Consider the following 17,445-nt stretch of genomic DNA (forward strand, 5'->3'; position numbering starts at 1 on the left):
GTGGTAGGTGTGTATCGTTGAGGTCTAACGTATGTCGTAAAATACGTCATGAGAATCTGAAGAGCTGACCTGACGCTCCTGTAGGTACACCGCACTTAAAACAAAAAAAAAAGCAGCGTATGGTAACAGCTGATCAATCAATAGCACTGAATTTATCTGCTTAAAGTCGGAGTTACCCGACGGAAAACAGACATCTTATGTGGCTGCAACCACATGCTAGCCGGTAGTACTGTCGGATCAGTGAACTGTGTTTTGATGTGTAGAAGCACATTGTTGAACTAAAGCCAAAGCACTGGGCTTGATTTTCTGATGCCTGATGACAGCGTAGGTCTCCTGAGTTTTAATTCTCTTAATGTGAAAACATTGGATGTTACAGTCATTTGTGTGTGTAATTGTGTCAACAAGCAAAACTGTTTCTGTGATTTTGATGTGCGCAACGCAAAAAATGCAATTTATACATTTACCTGGGGTTTAATAGGGTTTGATTGATTGACATTGATATAACTGTGTTTTTATCATATTGATAGATTGACCCCTGGTTGACTCCTGAAAACCACAACACTGTGAAATATATATTAACAAAAACACAGGTGCCAAAATGATCCGTCTCATGTTTTGTGTCAGTAAAACAAAAATCACTCACCCCCCTCCCCCACCCCCTACATCCTTTGAGTTTCAAAGTTCTGTATTAGAGAGAGGCTGTAGAACACAATGCTGAACTGTTGTCCTCTGATGACTTAAGCGTGTGTGTGTGTGTGTGTGTGTGTGTGTGTGTGTGTGTGGGGGGGGGGTGGGGTGGGGGGGGTGTGTGAAAGAGTGCAAACGTCACTGTGGTAGTGTGTCATATTCTCTGTTCAATTACCAGGCAGTGTTGAAAGATGGCTCCCTGTTTAATTTTCTAGTCTATGGATATATATTTTCATATTCTTTCTGTGAAAGATCATGTTGCCTACGTTTTGGCTTTTGACGGTTTCATCATTTTTGCCTGCTCTTGAGACTTAAGACGAATAATTGTAGTGTTAAAATGTACATTTGCATCGATTCTGGATCTGTCTATTAAAACTGCATCTGTAATATTAAAATTTTATTTCATGAATGCAAAAAAACAACAGCAAAGTTGGTTCTTTTTTCCCCCCTCTTTAACACAGCTTTGAAAATAATTTAATATGTCTGTGAAACATAATATCACAGAATGTCTGAGTGCAGAGAATCTGATTTCTTTTTGGTTAATTTATACAATTAATATTTTATCTTAAACCAGCGCTGAATAGTATAAAGTGAGACGTTGTCCTCATTTTCCCTTTTCTCGAAGATATTTAGCTGTAAATCAACAAGTTTCACAATGAGATCATGAACTTTAAATGTATTACACAACTTATTTTATCTTACTCCTTTCTATTCATGCTACATAACAACCTATGCATAAATGTAGGAGTAACATAATTTATTCAAATCTGCAGTCTGAACACAAATGATATTATTACGCTTAGTCCATAGTGGCATCATACGGTTGTCTTGTCCATGCGGTTGTACGAGCATGGTAAAACTTTTAGCGGTGTATTTTACCTAGTGTTTCCACGGCCTCCACACACACACTGGGATACATGCTGTCGTTGTACGTTGCTACGACGACGTAGTGAGTAGTCTTCACTAATATCAATCCATGTCCCTCCTGTCCACACACACACACAACACTCACTGTTAAGGCATTCCACAGCTACGCCAACACACTTACCAGACATGAGAAAATAATAGTGTTTCAGATTTAGCGTCAGCGCGACCTAACCAGTTAATGGATATTGAAATGGAAACGCACAGGTAACTGCCAAAATACTGAAACGTTTACATATTATCAAGTGTTCTTATGGAACCGGCACTACAAGCGGGGGTTCATTCTACAGGTAACTAGAACTCCAGTGACGGACTAAAAGGCTTTCTTCCGTAAAGAGATCGAACAAAAGAGGTTTTGTTGATCGTTGTGGTAATACTGAGGCAGAATCTCTTTGTAAATATTTTAAAAATATATATTATTTTCAGTCAAACCATTCCAGTGACCACTCGTGCCATGTGAATGGGGGAAAACTGTCATCCTGGAAGAGAAGTGTTTCACCAGGCAATGAACGTGAAATTTCAGTGACTTAAGTGACTTTCAGTTATCTTATGGATAATATAATTCTGATTTGACTTTGTTATAGACATGTAAAGCCATTCGAGACTATAAATAGTGATACTGGACACTAAATAAATTTGTATTATTACTGTTTTCCTAAAGTTCTAAAGCCTCCGAAGAAACAGTACATTACAAACTTTTTTTTTTTTTTTTTAAGTCAAATAACTCAACCAAGCGAGTCTGTACGAAGTGCATAGTATGACAAAATTACGCATTTTGAGTAGATGGAGTTTATGTCCGCCCGGACACAAGTGAAGGCTTTCTCCTGGAAATAGAATCCCAAATCTCTCGTTTCATTCAGGTGCTTAAAAGCGTCGACGAAAACCTGGGCTTGCTGGTGAGAGATCTGCGGGAACAAAAAAGTTTCCCCATCATATTTTATATATATATATATATATATATATATATATTTTTACACTACGTCTACACAAGTGCGAGGTTTAACCCTTCCCAGATTGCCAGCTAACTATCCAAAGTTTGCTAACAACACTTACCAGAAACCGAGTGGAGGCCGCGGTGACACTGCCAGTTTTCGCCACGATTATGGCAGCATTCTCCACATGTTTAGTATCGATGAGGCAATCGTTGATCAAGATTTGTAACTGATTCATAGCTCACTCATTCTCTAGTAACGACGCGCAACTCCCATTTTTAACGTTTATCTGTTGTGTGAAAAACAAATTCCCTCAAAGTTCAATAAAGCGGTTACAGTAAAACTGCCACATTAGACAGACTTCCGTGATTTCATCTGGCGTCCCTAGCAACGGGTTGGGGCGGAGAGCCGTCTGGACTGCATGTCTTTTGTCGCCCCAAGGACAACATGTCACTTGTGATGAACCTTATGACAGAAGTGTTTTGATCGGAGCAAGAATAAAGACAATTCTCAACACGTACGTCAAATAAATTTATTTTTCCTTTGAACCCTGATTCTGTTGCATACTCGCGCTCTTCGTAGATGAATTCGCCAATCCATCGCGATAAAGCAGCTAAAGGTTGAATACTTGGTGGTCTGTCTTGCAAATAAAAAGAGACCCAGGATCAGACCAATTTCACCAATTTACAAACAAAGAAAACATGCCTTAAGTATAACTCACACACACACACACATACAACATGTATAGTTTAAATCCAGACGAGTAAAAACAAAACGGTTTGTGCAGCTACATTAAAGTAACGTACTGAGAGAACTGAACGCTGTCTGCACTCTGGGCGCACCGATCAAACACATTAGGCAGTTAATGTAAAGCAATGTCTGCTCGTTTACAGACAGCTTGGAGGCAAACGACCTGACATTAATAAAGATCCAGGAACATAAAGCTGCTTAAAACGCATGGATAGTCAAAGTCGCATAAATTAAAATAAATAAAAGTCAGTCGAACACACAAATCAACAGTGATTTGACCTTTAAGGAAAAATCCCCTCGCCAACCAATTCATTTGTACCTCACATAGCAGTGTTAATCCACTAGGAAACCTCACTGTTGAGTTCTTCAGCGGAAAGGAAAAAAAAAAAAAAGGATTAAAACATGACTTGGATTAAAAGAATCTGCTCAAACATGGCAAGGGCACAACCGGCAGGTGCAAAAATCCGTTTCTTCATGGCAAAGCCGCTGGTGGAAAATATGACTCATAGGTAACCATTTAGAAGACTGGTAAGGCAAACAACAGTTTTAAAGAAGATATTCCGTCCCGTTTTTAGTGTTTTAGCTTTTGATTCAAGTTCATAGTCTCATCAACTAAAAATCTAAACCAGCTTCCATAAAAAGACATAACCTCCAAAAACAGCAATACAGACAGTCAAGGAACAAAAAAACAAAACGGAACAAAAGAAAACAAAACAAACAGAAAATCCTGAGGTTTTTCTACATCCAGTGGTAAACTATGTGAGCAAGGCCTCGCCTTTCCTGTGCTTGCTCCACGTTGGGTCATGTTGCTCGCTGTGCGAAAACAGCCTCGGCCAGCGACACTTGGCAAAGTCAGGTATGACATTCCACACGTCTTCCATACGCATCTGTGGAAGCCATCCGCACGTTTGGCTTTGTGCTCTGCAGTAGTGGGGTATATCTTAAGGCAAGGTGACTCTGTGTGTGTGTGTGTGTGTGTGTGTGTGTGTGCGGAAGATCAGGAGGACACACTCAGTGTTGTGTCAGAGTGTGTGAGCTAGCCGTGCAGAGAGAGAGAGAGAAGCCAGTCCGTGTTTAAGGGGCTTTGTGGTCAAAGAGCTGCAGGTCTAGTCGAACCCAGACCTCTCCCGTGGAAACCTCGTGGAGGAGGATTCTACGCGTAGCCGGACCCTTATTCTCCAGCTCCTTCTTTATGGTGGCAACAGGGACCTCTGTGCGTCCCAAAAACTCTGTGGGTAGAGACAGAGAGAGAGAACAACATTTCTTTTTTCCTGTAAACAACTAGAAACAATGCAGAAACATTTTGAACTGTACTGCTGAGGTCAGATGATTACAATCCAAGGCCTTTGAGATGCCCTTTGAGATTGACGGTCTGATGTTTGAGAGGATAGAGACTGGGGAGAGACACACTCTAGCAGAGAGACTAGAATACTCTTCCTTCTATGAGCTGGAGGACAAAAAGTCTCTGGGAGAACAACTGACTTGAATGTATGGCTCTTAGTTTGGAGGATTAACCCGTTTACTAACTCCCTGCGTCATTTTCTTTACTATTCTGTATTGTACTCTGTACCCTGACTCTCCAGTGCATTCAGGATCAGTGGTGAACACTTGTTCACTTCCCAACTGCACACGTGTAGATATGAGACTTAACACTGGTGGGGGGAGGGGGAAGGGGAGGGGGTGGCTGGTTGTTCTCAAATGTGAAGAAGCAGCATTTGCTTGAATGGTTGTAATGTGACGCCAATGTTGCACTGTGAAGAGAGACTGTCCGGTGGAGAAACTGACCGTCAGGGGAGAACTGCTCTTTCTCGTAGATGGCGATGCTCAGGACATCCTGGTACAGGTCTTTGATGTGGAACTGACAGTTGAAGTTCCATTTGGGGTTGCTGGTGTCGTTAATGACCCTGGACGTGTAACACTGGGCACCCATCGCCACCTCACAGTATGGGTTACCCTTTCCTACACGGACACAGGAGAGAGAGAGAGAGAGAGAGAGAGAGAGAGAGAGAGAGAGGGTGGGGGGGGGGAGCGAGAGAGAGAGAGAGAGAGGGAAAATGTCCTTAGTACAGAAAATGGTTATTTTTTTTCCAGAGGTAAAATAATTTCATGTCTAATTAAAGCGAGTAGAAAGTGTAGATCTACTGTGTGAATATTTGTACTGGAAACATAAGAAATTTTGACACACTGGCAAGAAGGAAATGGGAAACATATCTGAGGGTCGTTCAGGCATTTCTCCAGGCGCTGTGAGTGTGGCTTTGCATGTGTTCAGAGGCAGAAGAATGACTGAGTGGATTAGGATCAATGTAAGACCAAAAAAACCTCACCATTTTGTTTAGAGGACTTCAGTTCCGTGGCTTCCTGGACGGTAACAAGCAGGCGGCCAATCGCGCTCGGCTGCATTGTACGTGCTGACACACGAGAAGGAAACAAACAAAACAAAACCGGTCATTTCCTGTCATGAGTTAAGTCAGATTCAGTCAACATATCACGACGTCTCCTCATTTCCTGGACCTGGGCAGGGGCTTTCCTTAAAACAACAGTGTTTCTCGTTTAAACAGACCATTTAAGCCAAAAAGTTAAGACTATCCAATAGGAGTGAACCTTAGCTGTGCTCCTATTGGACAGTTTTCTCTGCCGGCTCTCACTGAGAAATCCTGTTGTGGTGGAACCGACTGTAACTGACTCTGACTAGACTCTGACCTCAGAGTCATAGAGTGAGTCAAAGCAGGCTGGTCTGACAGTGACTCACCCTGATAGGCTTTGTCTCGCTTTTTCTTTTCAGTCTCTAGGAACTCTTCAGAGGCCGCTTTCATCTTCTGCACCCACGACGTCCTGACGAGAGACCCAAACACAATCACTTATCCCAAAAATTAAACAAAAAACAAACAAACATGATAAGCGTCTGGAAAACACCACGATCGTCTGGTGATTCCGTCAATGGTTCGACCCAAATCTTCAGGGGTCTTCTGCGAGACCCACCTCTCGTTGATGTTCTCGGTTTTGAGGGTGTAAACTCGGTCTATGTGGGAAATCTGGAAGACGGGCTCGTCGCTGGACGGATCGGGCAGCTTCACCAGCACCTCGTTGAGAAACACGGGCTGTGGCAAAGAGCACAGTCACACAGCGTCAGGCGGCGCACGGACGCGTTAAAACACCTGACCGACGGAGAGTGTCGTGAAGACTTACCGACTTGTACATCTTGAGCTGTGTGTTTGACCTGGGGCTAAACAGCTTGTCGCTCCCTGAAGAGGTGAACTGTTTGGCGCTGTATGTTAGAAGCAGGAAGTCGTTGAAGAGGAACGCGTACAGCTCCTTATTGCTCTTAGTCTTATAGAGCTTCCCGCTGTGCAAGAGTTTACGGGGACCAAGGCAGTGGGTCAGTGAGTTGAAGACCAGGTTCTGTTTCGAGAGAAAGTCGAAAGCCGGATTGAGGATTATTAATGCGGACATAAGGCCGAAAGAATTAGGCAACCTGATGCCTTTATGGATGAAAAAGAATGTTTACATGTTGAATTGTTTCTCTGCATTAATGGTTTTATATGTTTTTTTGTTTCAAATTTAGGCCTGCTTCCTCAGATCATGATTAAGCCTGGACTAAATAAAGCCAAAACACATTCTTAAAATGGAGATTTTTCACTTCGAATGCAACTTTATCCATGACAGAGGTGAACCTTTGTGTGGAAGACTGACATGTGAAGTTAAGTAAATCTGTCCCTTCGGCGAGCGGGACATTTCCATTGAGTTGGTGGGAGGTTTCAAACTAACATTAAAACAACACATCTCTGTGTAACTAACACAGACAGATACAGAACTGGCTACCAAGATCATCCACCCACACTGTTTTTTTTCTGTTCTGTTCTGTGACACCAAACCAGACGTCCTCACCTCAGTCAGGCCCTCACACTGCACGTGATTCTGGAGCCACTCCAGCCTATCAGAGTTCTCCTTTTCCCTCACGCCCTCGTTGACCTGCGTGCACAGGTCCTCTGCCTTCTCCAGGGCCATCCGTAACTGAGCGTGGTCCACGTGGCCCTCCGGAGTACTCTCCAGGATCTGGGTATGGACATGGGTGTGTGTTCACAGAGAAACAAACACACACACACACACACACGCGCGCGCACACACAGACACACACACGCGCACACAGACACACACACACACATCAAAGTAAGATTAAGAGTGGGAGCTCTTCCAAAACAAATCCACACATAAACTAAATAAAATAGATCATAGAGTACCAAGAGGCACATTGCTATGGGAGGGGGGAGAGAGAGAACTGACTTACATTTTTGATGTGTAGAGGGTAGCGAGTAATTCTTTGCATAGGTTTGAGTAAGAAGCTGGATAGAGGCATCCCTTTACAACGATAATCAGTGGCAATTTTCTGAAGGAGAAAAAAAACCCACAATCTGTTACAATATCCACACGAGAAAAAGAATTTTCCAAAAAAACTGTAAAATATGATCAAAATGTCCGATTTAGAGACCTTTTCCACCTTGTTTTTAATTTGCGCAGTGATCACTAGCAAGAATTAGACTAAAACTGAGAAGGCTTTAGTTCTGTAATCCTTTCAACAGAGCACTGAAAGTCTGTAATGTAAACTAATAGTTTATTAACTGCTAAAACCCTTAATCTCCCTTTCAGGATGCATTAAAGGCTATAATCCAAGATTGAGGAGTTAACTGATGTCTATAATCACCCCCGTAAAGAACTTCAAAAACAATGATCTCACATTCAGGAAGTATGATACACAGGAAGTTATTTAAAAATAATCTTTTACATCTGCTGACTTCTACACAGACGTTTTTTTTAAAAAGTTTTGTAATTGGATTCTGAGAGGAAGAATGTAACCTTTGAAAACCTTTCCTGCCTTTTGGGGAGTTTTTAAAAGTCTCACCTTGAGGAAGTTTTTAAAGTCTGGTTCTTGATCAGTTCTCTGCTGCAGCAGGGCGGCGGCGGCGAGTTGGTAACTACAGAACTGGACGTAGGCCTGCATGTGTGACAGCTCGAACGCCAGGACGTCCCCGATGGACTGCACCGGCATCTTTTCCCCGCTCTGCTTCTGCCGCGCATGCAGGGCCCTGTTATACACACACACACACACACACACACACACACACACACACATACAGGGATATTAATTGTGCAGTACGCTCAGGCAAAAGCATGGGCTTTGAGGGAGGTTTCAGTGATTGAGGTAAATGTCGTAATCCAGAATTTCCCTTATTTATACCTTAGCTTTATATTATTGCTATGTGTACTTGCAAGAAATGATAACTGACATATGTAGAGACATGTTATCTACAACTGCACTATCTTTTCTGACAGACAGGGGGCAGTTAAGAGTGCGATGTCAGGTTTAGGGAACACATACTTTAGAAACCTAGTGTTGGACTGGATGAGTTCCCTCCAGTTGACAAATATCAAATTCATCTCTGCATCAGAGAGGCGTCCAGACTCTGACATGGGCTTATAGAAGACCTGTGAACAGAAAATATCACCACCATGTGTCTTTTGGCCCAATAGTCAATGTACTACACACTGAAAACAAGTATACACATCACATAGTGGAAAGGGCATGCTTACACACACACACACACACACACACACAAAATAAATACTCAGAAGCAATAAATATATCTGTCTTCTAACCCAGGACAGTTTGTGTACTGCATCGCAAGTCTAAGATAGCAACTAACACGTACTCCGTGCTGTAATCTGTCAGACTGGTTTATAAAGGCATGCAACACCACATTTCTCACATACATACAAATATATACACACACATCTATATCTATATCTATATATATACATATATGCATAAATAAAGACAGCTTGTGTTTTTTTTTTTAATTCAACACTGGCTGGATGTGTAGCTTATCGATCCAGATCATAAAGAGTTTCTTTCCATGGACCGTGCCCTGTGTGTTAGTCTGAGCGGCTGTGGTGTCAGAGTGCTCGTCTCTGAGAGGATTACGTACGTCCAGGACCAGCTGTAAGTCTTCCACGTAGCGTTCCTCCGTCTCGATCAGTTCGTGAATGTAGCCCTGGCGCTTCCTCTCCTGGGGGCTCACCGAATCCAGAGAGGTCAGGGCAGAGCCCCCTATGAACAGACAGCACTGCCGGTCACCCTCTCCACACAGAAACACCCCCTCACCCACACCCATTCACACACACACACACACACACGCAAAACCTGCAGACAGCACCAGAACCTCTGAGAAACTTCAGCGCAGAGAGAAGAACATTCCACTAAGAAAAGCGCGCACACACACACACACACACACGTAATCACACGTACAGAGCGCGTGTAAGAGAGCACAGCAAACGCAGACACAAGCCAGGGTCACACCAAAAAAAGAAAACAAAAAAACAAAAAACAAAACAAAACAAAAGGCGAGCGTGAAGCCTTACCTAGCACAGAAAGCCCGTTCTGATAGTCCGGCAGGCCCAATGAAACTGAGTCTTTGGACGAACTGTCCTCATTGTCATCCCAGAGATTTAAAAAGTGCAGTTTACTTCCAGAGAGACCACTCATCCTCCCCTCCCCTGATTCACTGCCCTCTGCTTTCACTCTCACTCTCTCTCTCTGTGTTTCCCTCTGATCCCTATAACACGCATATCTAATCGAGCAGTCACGTCTGTTTTTAACCCAAATACAAGCCGCAGGTTGACACTGGAATGGAGAAGTGCAGACATATACACACCCACACATCACTAGATAAAGTCTCCACTGTCTCTTATACTATGAGTGAAGGACCTTCTTTCCATTAGAAACTATTCGAAAAAGAAAAAAAAAAAGGCAATTTGGATTCATTTTATGGTTTAATTGTAGGAGCTATTAGAAAACCTATAGCTTCTTATTGGGAATTTCACGTTTCAAGAATACTTAACTGACTACAGGACTATCAATATCACAGAAATTTCAGAGGTGAAAGTTTGTTTAAATGTGTCAACAGTGAATGAAAACTGTTCTGTTTAGACATAAACCACACACTTAACTCTTTTAGACAAAATATGAAACCACAGAAGGGACAAAGACTACGCTGAAAGTGTTTTCAAAAAAGCTTTTAATGTCTATAGATTTACAAATGCACAATTCGTAAACCTTTCCAGATATGCTGCTCCATTATCCACGATATCCCGTAAATAATATTAAAAGCCAAAATGCTTTTTAAACCAAAAAAAGAGAGAACAAAACAGAGAATGAGCAATACCATAGGCTCTAAGAAAATAGATACATCTATTGATTTTAAAGCCAAACGTGCAAACGGCATAGCGAATAATACACTTCGAAAAAAAAGCCATTTTAAGAGATAGTTCTGATATAGCAGCACTTTCGTATGGAGTCCATAGAACCCACCACTAACGGTACAATAAAAGAAATTAATTTCTCTGTTTTATAAAAGCGAACGAGCCGACAAAACAGCACCATAAAGCATATGATTCTTTACAAGATCCACCATGTATAACACCACACGTTAATGCTAATGTCATATCTGAAACTGCCTAAGTACATTGCATCACCCGTACAAACTCATAAATGCGTCTTTTTTGTTGTTGTTGTTGTTCATTCAAAATGCAGCGAGATTAAAACTCACCACGGAGTGCGTGTGCAATCGACACTTGAAAGCTGTAAAGAATTTGAGTCCAGTAATAGCAGGCTATGCACTGTACACACAAACGAACTCAGAGATGGTTTAGAAAAGGCAAGGCAATTGTGTTTTATAAACCGCGTTCTGCGTGCAGTTATCATACGCGTTATTTTTTCCCCCCACACAAATGCTACTAAGGCAGTTTCATAGATCAGCGCGATCAAACAGGTGATAGTGGAAGGGAGAAAGTCCGAGAAAAACTCATTAGAGATAGAGAAAGAAAAGACTAAAATGGAAAATCCACACAGACACCCACTAGAACTCTGAACGCGTTAAAAACAGCACACCATCTCACAATCAAAAGTGCATTATTAAAATATCAATCCAACGCCAGATTCCTCAATGCAGCACATGCATTCTCAGTGTCTGATGTTAAAAGCGGACCGACTGGTCTGAGGGGAAAATAGAGTTAGCGACGGCTAGCGCTAGCTAAGCATTCCGCGCTAGCGGGAGAGTGAGTTAGTTCAAATCTAGCTTCAGTTTGGAGAAAAGTTAATTAGCAAGGGCTGGTGTATAGGACCCCAGAACGCCCGTCTCCTGCCAGATTAGGACAGAGAGTCTATGGGGCCTTGGCATAGATGCTACCACCCTACGGAGAGATAAGGACGGGGGGAGGGGAGGAGGAGGGGAGAGAGAGAGAGAGAGAGAGAGAGAGACAGAGAGAGGGAGAGAGAGAGAGAGAGAGAGAGAGAGGAGGAAAGAGAAGCAAGGGAAAAACCATTTATGAGAAGAATATACTCATGGTCGTATGAATAGTTGGAACAAAACGATAATATTCTAGATCCAAACACAAAATGTGACTATAGGACTACTTTGAGTTGCTGTTCATTCGCAAACATTTAAAAAAAAAAAAAAAAAGGTCAAGCGGCTACAAACCAGTCACCCAGTAACACCATTAACAGTCCTGTTTTAAAGACTAAAATGCATTCGTTCACTCACTCTACACTACATACGAGTGTTGCACAATGCTTCATATCCTAAGTAACAGTGGTTTCGACAAAACAGAGAAGCATCTATCACACACGGCGGCTCCCACACCAAGATCATTTCTTTAAAAAAAATTAAAAAAAAAACATCATGCAAAGCTTTGCTCAGAAACATAAAGAGCTCCAGTGCGGGAAATCCAATCAATATAAAGATGGAAACATTAATCAGTGCTTACTGGTAAAGTTTACTCCAGTTTACTCCGAGACACTAGACTTATCAGTAGCAGCAACCAAACAAATTCATATCACAACCATTAACTGAAGAGATTATCATCATAGTGTTGTGGCTCAGTGTCTCCCTAACCCAGGACCTCAAGTGAGGTCCCCCCGTCACGACCCCTACCCCCTTCCATATGTATATCTACTACACCCGTGGGCTGAATCGCCTGATTCCACTAAGGCACCGACTGGAATTGAACTGAATCGGCTGAATCAGGTTTTTGGTGCTGGCATGGTGAGAGTGGGGGTGGGGCTTGGGTACTGAATGAGGTGTGTTAGTGTGGGGGTGGGGGTCGGTGGGCAGGTTTGAGGATGGGGCAGAGAAACGCTGATCTTATTTGGTCTTTTCATCATTGTCAAGACACCGAGAGGTTGCCTCGCGTCGGACAGTAAACAAAAGCGAAAGCATGGCCGTCTGCAGGTCTTTACTTACATTGCTGACCGGGGTCAGAGTCGGAGCCAGCTGTAACGTAATTGGTAGGGAACAGGCCGGTGACCCCGTTGACCTCTCCCTTCCACCAATCAGGGTCACTTTTGTCGAGTACGTTGATGACTGCGCCCTGTGTGAAGGTAAGCTCGTCTTTGTTGGCTGCCATGTAGTCGTACAAAGCAGTGACCTGGCCAACTAAGAGAGAGAGAGAGAGAACGGGAGAGAGGGACATGTGCTTTACTACAGAGAGAGTGTACACTTAAACAGTGGTTAAAATCTCCTCATATCTGTGCTTCCCATAAGTGTTGCCTTATGTTAGCAAACATTCTGCATATTATATATATATATATATATATATATATATATATATATATACATACATACACACACACACACACATATACATATATAAATTTAACAATGAGGTAATAACCATGCTGAGTAACATCTTAGCATCAACGCAGCAAGCTTTGAGTTTCCAACCCCACCTTCCAGAACCAATACAATAAGCAAATGAAATGTTCCTTTTCTACACTTCAGCAGTGAGAGGTGAAAGCTAGCAGAGTTTACTGTCAACATTTAGATTTGCGAAACGCATGTCCAGTCAGGCAGACAGGGCAAGAGGGGGGGGGGGGGGGGGAGATGAAACAGCTCCAGTGAGAATACTCTGGTCAGACTGTGGTAGTCTACTCTGTGGTAGAATACTCTGTTCTGTGGCTGTGTTCTGTGGTAGTACTCCGTGGTAGCGTTCTGTGGCAGTGTTCTGTGGTATAGTGTTCTGTGGCAGTGTTCTGTGGTATAGTGTTCTGTGGCAGTGTTCTGTGGTATAGTGTTCTGTGGTATAGTGTTCTGTGGTATAGTGTTCTGTGGTATAGTGTTCTGTGGCAGTGTTCTGTGGTATAGTGTTCTGTGGCAGTGTTCTGTGGTATAGTGTTCTGTGGTATAGTGTTCTGTGGTATAGTGTTCTGTGGTATAGTGTTCTGTGGCTGTGCTCTGTGGCTGTGCTCTGTGGCTGTGCTCTGTGGCTGTGCTCTGTGGCTGTGTTCTGTGGTATAGTGTTCTGTGGTATAGTGTTCTGTGGTATAGTGTTCTGTGGTATAGTGTTCTGTGGTATAGTGTTCTGTGGTATAGTGTTCTGTGGTATAGTGTTCTGTGGCTGTGTTCTGTGGTACAGTGTTCTGTGGCAGTGTTCTGTGGTATAGTGTTCTGTGGTATAGTGTTCTGTGGTATAGTGTTCTGTGGTATAGTGTTCTGTGGCTGTGCTCTGTGGCTGTGCTCTGTGGCTGTGCTCTGTGGCTGTGCTCTGTGGCTGTGTTCTGTGGTATAGTGTTCTGTGGTATAGTGTTCTGTGGCTGTGCTCGGTGGCTGTGCTCTGTGGTATAGTGTTCTGTGGTATAGTGTTCTGTGGTATAGTGCTCGGTGGCTGTGCTCTGTGGTATAGTGTTCTGTGGCTGTGTTCTGTGGCTGTGTTCTGTGGCTGTGTTCTGTGGCTGTGTTCTGTGGCTGTGTTCTGTGGTATAGTGTTCTGTGGCTGTGTTCTGTGGCTGTGTTCTGTGGCTGTGTTCTGTGGTATAGTGTTCTGTGGTATAGTGTTCTGTGGCTGTGTTCTGTGGTATAGTGTTCTGTGGTATAGTGCTCTGTGGTATAGTGTTCTGTGGCTGTGTTCTGTGGTATAGTGTTCTGTGGTATAGTGTTCTGTGGTATAGTGTTCTGTGGCTGTGTTCTGTGGTATAGTGTTCTGTGGTATAGTGTTCTGTGGTATAGTGTTCTGTGGCATAGTGTTCTGTGGCTGTGCTCGGTGGCTGTGTTCTGTGGTATAGTGTTCTGTGGTATAGTGTTCTGTGGTATAGTGTTCTGTGGTATAGTGTTCTGTGGTATAGTGTTCTGTGGTATAGTGTTCTGTGGCTGTGTTCTGTGGCTGTGTTCTATGGTAGCGTTTTGTGGTAGTGTTTTGTTCTGCTCTTACGTGACGGTGGTGCTGGGGTGGATTTCCCACTGTTGGAGCCGAGCAGTTTGACATGAGACGCAGGGAACCAGCCCTTCTGCCGCTTCTTACCCCTGGCCTACAAATCACAATTTAAAAAAAATCAAATCAATGACAAAAGCGGTTTCAAATTTACACTCAGATTTCACACATTCTTATTACAAACCCTCGACAGAAGTTGGGTAAAAACACATCAAATGTACAGGATATGCACAAGTACCTCCCCATAATCATACCCAAAACATTAGCTAATGTGAAGTGGTAAACCTACACGCACAGTCAGAATAAGAGCCAATCAAACTGGCTGAAAAGAGTGGTTTAATTTAGAATGATCAGAACTGTTAACATTTATAAGGGTTATGACAAAATGAAACCATTTCTATTTCTAATTTTTTTTTTGGGGGGGGGGGGTGGGGGGGGGGGTTCTGACCTGTAGTTCACCCAGCCACCAGCCTGTGTGGTTCTTAGAGATGATGAGGATGAGTTGGCCGGGTGCCAGGTTCAGCTGCTCCGTCCCCGTAGAGGAGTAGGCTGTGGTTACCTGGGCGATTTCTGAGACAAAGAAAGAAAAAAAAACACGACACAGAGTGAATGAAAGAGGTGACATATGAGTCAGGGTCTGTCAGGGGAGAAAATAATAACGACAGGGGAGCTGGTGTATGAGATCAGTTACAGGTGATTTTACATGTGTTTATTTCACAAGTACACCCAGACCATAAAACACACACGCATGCACACGCACGCACGCACAGACACACACATGCACAGACATACACGTACACACACATACAGATGCACGCGCACACACACACACACACGCGCGCACCCGCACACACACACACACACCTGCACACACACACACACACACACAGATGAGAAAGACTGAACAGTGAATAAATACCAGGCTTCTTCCCAGGCTTGCTGCCGGACACCTGTAAAACAGACCCGACACACAATAATAAGAATACCCATCCAACAACCACGGTTCTAAGATGAAGAAATGAGGCAGGGGGAAAAATAAAAAAGAGTCCAACATTAAATGACCTCAGGCTCTTTGGGCTTGACGTAGTTGGAGGGGAAGACTCCGTTCCTGTCCCCGATGCAGCCCCGCCACCACTCTCCCTCCCGCTCCGTCACCAGGATGACGTCGCCCTCGTTAAAGGTCAGGTCCCCGGGCTCCGGGCTCTCGTAGGTGTACAGCGCCACGTACTCTGTCCGAGGGCGAGACACGTCGACAGTTAGCCACACGGCCGAACTCGAGGTGAGGTCGGGCAAAAAAAAGCCCCGGGCACGACACAGCGATAACAACAGTTTAATCTGTGTTGAATGTTCACTGAGATTAACGACAGGATTAGGGGAGCGAGGAGGATTCTGACAGAGATTACGAGAGAATCTCCACACTCTGTCGACCGCATGAGCAAAGACTTATAAGCCAAAAAAAAAAAGGTTTTCTAAAAGGAAATAATCATAACTTGAAATCTGCATTAGTTTTAAGACTACTGTTGCAAAGCAAGAAAAGCTACGCAGAGCAGAGTATCCACTCTGACAAACGACTCATCTGAACTCTTACCCTCTTGATGAGAACTTTCTGCTGCGTCAAATCCATCTGGCGAACTGTGGAATAAACACACGATTAAATGATCCTATTATTCATTCAACCTGCCAAAGATAAAGATATACAACAATAACAAAAATGGACTTAGCATAAGTCAAGCCCTTGTTTCCTGATTTAAAGCTGAAGCACAACTCCGTTTTATAAAAAAACAAAAAACAAAAAAAAACAACTCAAACATGCAGTCTTCTGAGGCTGTTATCAGCTTGGCTAATCTCTGGAATCATGTAAACACGGCCGAATTTTCTTCCTCCGATTACAGCTGCCTATCAGCCAAAAGCCGATTTACTGTACACACAAACACTGAAACCACAACCCGACATGACAAACTTAGCTCTACTGAACAGACAAACTCTAAAACCAACACTGCACATCAAAGTAGCCGGGCCACCACAAACCATCGCCTGACGCGTCTCCACTGCCTAGGGGCAGGGACAGCCTGTGTTTGTGCACGCGCGCGCGTGTGTGTGTGTGTGTGTGTGTGTGCTGTATGAACTCTTGAGTGAGTTTACTTTTGTATGTGTGCGTACCACTGCTTCACTTACGTGTGTTCTAATCTGCCTGCGTGTACATACTGTATGTTTGCTCTGTGTGTGTGTGTGTGTGTGTGTGCTGTGTGTGTGTGTGCTGTATGCGTGTGTGTGTGTGTGCTGTGTGTGTGTATACAGGCTAAAATCTGTGTTTTTACTCTGTGGATGTCTCGTTTCCGTTGAGGACGTTGACGTAGGTTTTGGGGAACCAGCCCTGTTTCCCGTTCAGCTCCCCGAGCCACCAGTTCTCCTGCTGCTCCAGCACGTTGATGAGGTCCCCCTGGGAGAAGTTCAGGTGGTTGTCCGTCTTCGCCGTCCAGGAGCACAGGGCCTGCGCCTGAACGTTCCCCAGCACCTAAAAACAAAACCGAGACAGACAAAAAACTCACTGACAGAAAAACAAAACGTGCTCAAAGACTGGGGGGGGGGTCCCCTAAATTTACAAACAATGCGAAAAATCTGAGCGTTTGACGTGCCGCGGAACAAACCAGGCTTTTCAGTAGTAGAAACAGGGCTCTACACAGTTATATGAGCAAGGCTAGGTTTAGATAATAATCCAGAAATGAATCTTGAAAACAGCAGTACGGTTTACTGGGGGGTGTGGGAATTTTCCAGAACGACTGTAACAATAGCTATTGCTTGTTTCTGTTGGCTGTCAGTTTTCTAATAGCGTTCTAATAGCTTGTCTTTCACTGCGTCACTCCACAAAGCACCTTTTCTCCACAGAGAGTAGGTG

General features: G+C 43.6%; 3 protein-coding genes across 3 annotated transcripts in view; 1 reads left to right on the forward strand and 2 right to left on the reverse strand.

Annotated features, from left to right (window-relative positions):
- The window catches only part of lpin1a (lipin 1a), a 21,346-nt gene extending 20,572 nt beyond the window's left edge, over window positions 1-774 (forward strand). The window contains exon 21 of the mRNA XM_030771422.1: window positions 1-774. This exon is cut by the window's left edge and continues 1,550 nt beyond it. The gene's annotated coding sequence lies outside the window, so the exon portion shown is untranslated.
- A 775-nt stretch (window positions 775-1,549) lies between these two features.
- Window positions 1,550-2,781, reverse strand: pfn4 (profilin family member 4). Its single transcript, XM_030782829.1, has 3 exons — window positions 2,665-2,781; window positions 2,382-2,516; window positions 1,550-1,672 (listed from the first exon to the last, which is right to left on the reverse strand). Exons 1-3 carry the CDS (start codon window positions 2,779-2,781, stop codon window positions 1,550-1,552), a joined length of 375 nt encoding a protein of 124 aa, XP_030638689.1.
- A 321-nt stretch (window positions 2,782-3,102) lies between these two features.
- itsn2b (intersectin 2b) overlaps window positions 3,103-17,445 on the reverse strand; it is a 35,148-nt gene continuing 20,805 nt past the window's right edge. Inside the window, exons 24-41 of the mRNA XM_030766990.1 lie at window positions 16,868-17,064; window positions 16,138-16,181; window positions 15,612-15,778; window positions 15,469-15,499; window positions 14,998-15,119; window positions 14,550-14,646; window positions 12,587-12,805; window positions 9,275-9,396; window positions 8,668-8,774; window positions 8,191-8,374; window positions 7,579-7,677; window positions 7,179-7,346; window positions 6,480-6,692; window positions 6,273-6,391; window positions 6,043-6,125; window positions 5,618-5,701; window positions 5,079-5,252; window positions 3,103-4,522 (exon numbers count right to left, since the gene is read on the reverse strand). Of these exons, the coding sequence (XP_030622850.1) occupies window positions 4,368-4,522; window positions 5,079-5,252; window positions 5,618-5,701; window positions 6,043-6,125; window positions 6,273-6,391; window positions 6,480-6,692; window positions 7,179-7,346; window positions 7,579-7,677; window positions 8,191-8,374; window positions 8,668-8,774; window positions 9,275-9,396; window positions 12,587-12,805; window positions 14,550-14,646; window positions 14,998-15,119; window positions 15,469-15,499; window positions 15,612-15,778; window positions 16,138-16,181; window positions 16,868-17,064 (2,385 nt within the window). The 3' untranslated portion in view covers window positions 3,103-4,367. The remainder of the gene's footprint in view (window positions 4,523-5,078; window positions 5,253-5,617; window positions 5,702-6,042; window positions 6,126-6,272; window positions 6,392-6,479; window positions 6,693-7,178; window positions 7,347-7,578; window positions 7,678-8,190; window positions 8,375-8,667; window positions 8,775-9,274; window positions 9,397-12,586; window positions 12,806-14,549; window positions 14,647-14,997; window positions 15,120-15,468; window positions 15,500-15,611; window positions 15,779-16,137; window positions 16,182-16,867; window positions 17,065-17,445) is intronic.

The sequence above is a fragment of the Chanos chanos genome, chromosome 1, assembly GCF_902362185.1.
Source record: "Chanos chanos chromosome 1, fChaCha1.1, whole genome shotgun sequence".
NCBI classification, from domain to species: domain Eukaryota; kingdom Metazoa; phylum Chordata; class Actinopteri; order Gonorynchiformes; family Chanidae; genus Chanos; species Chanos chanos.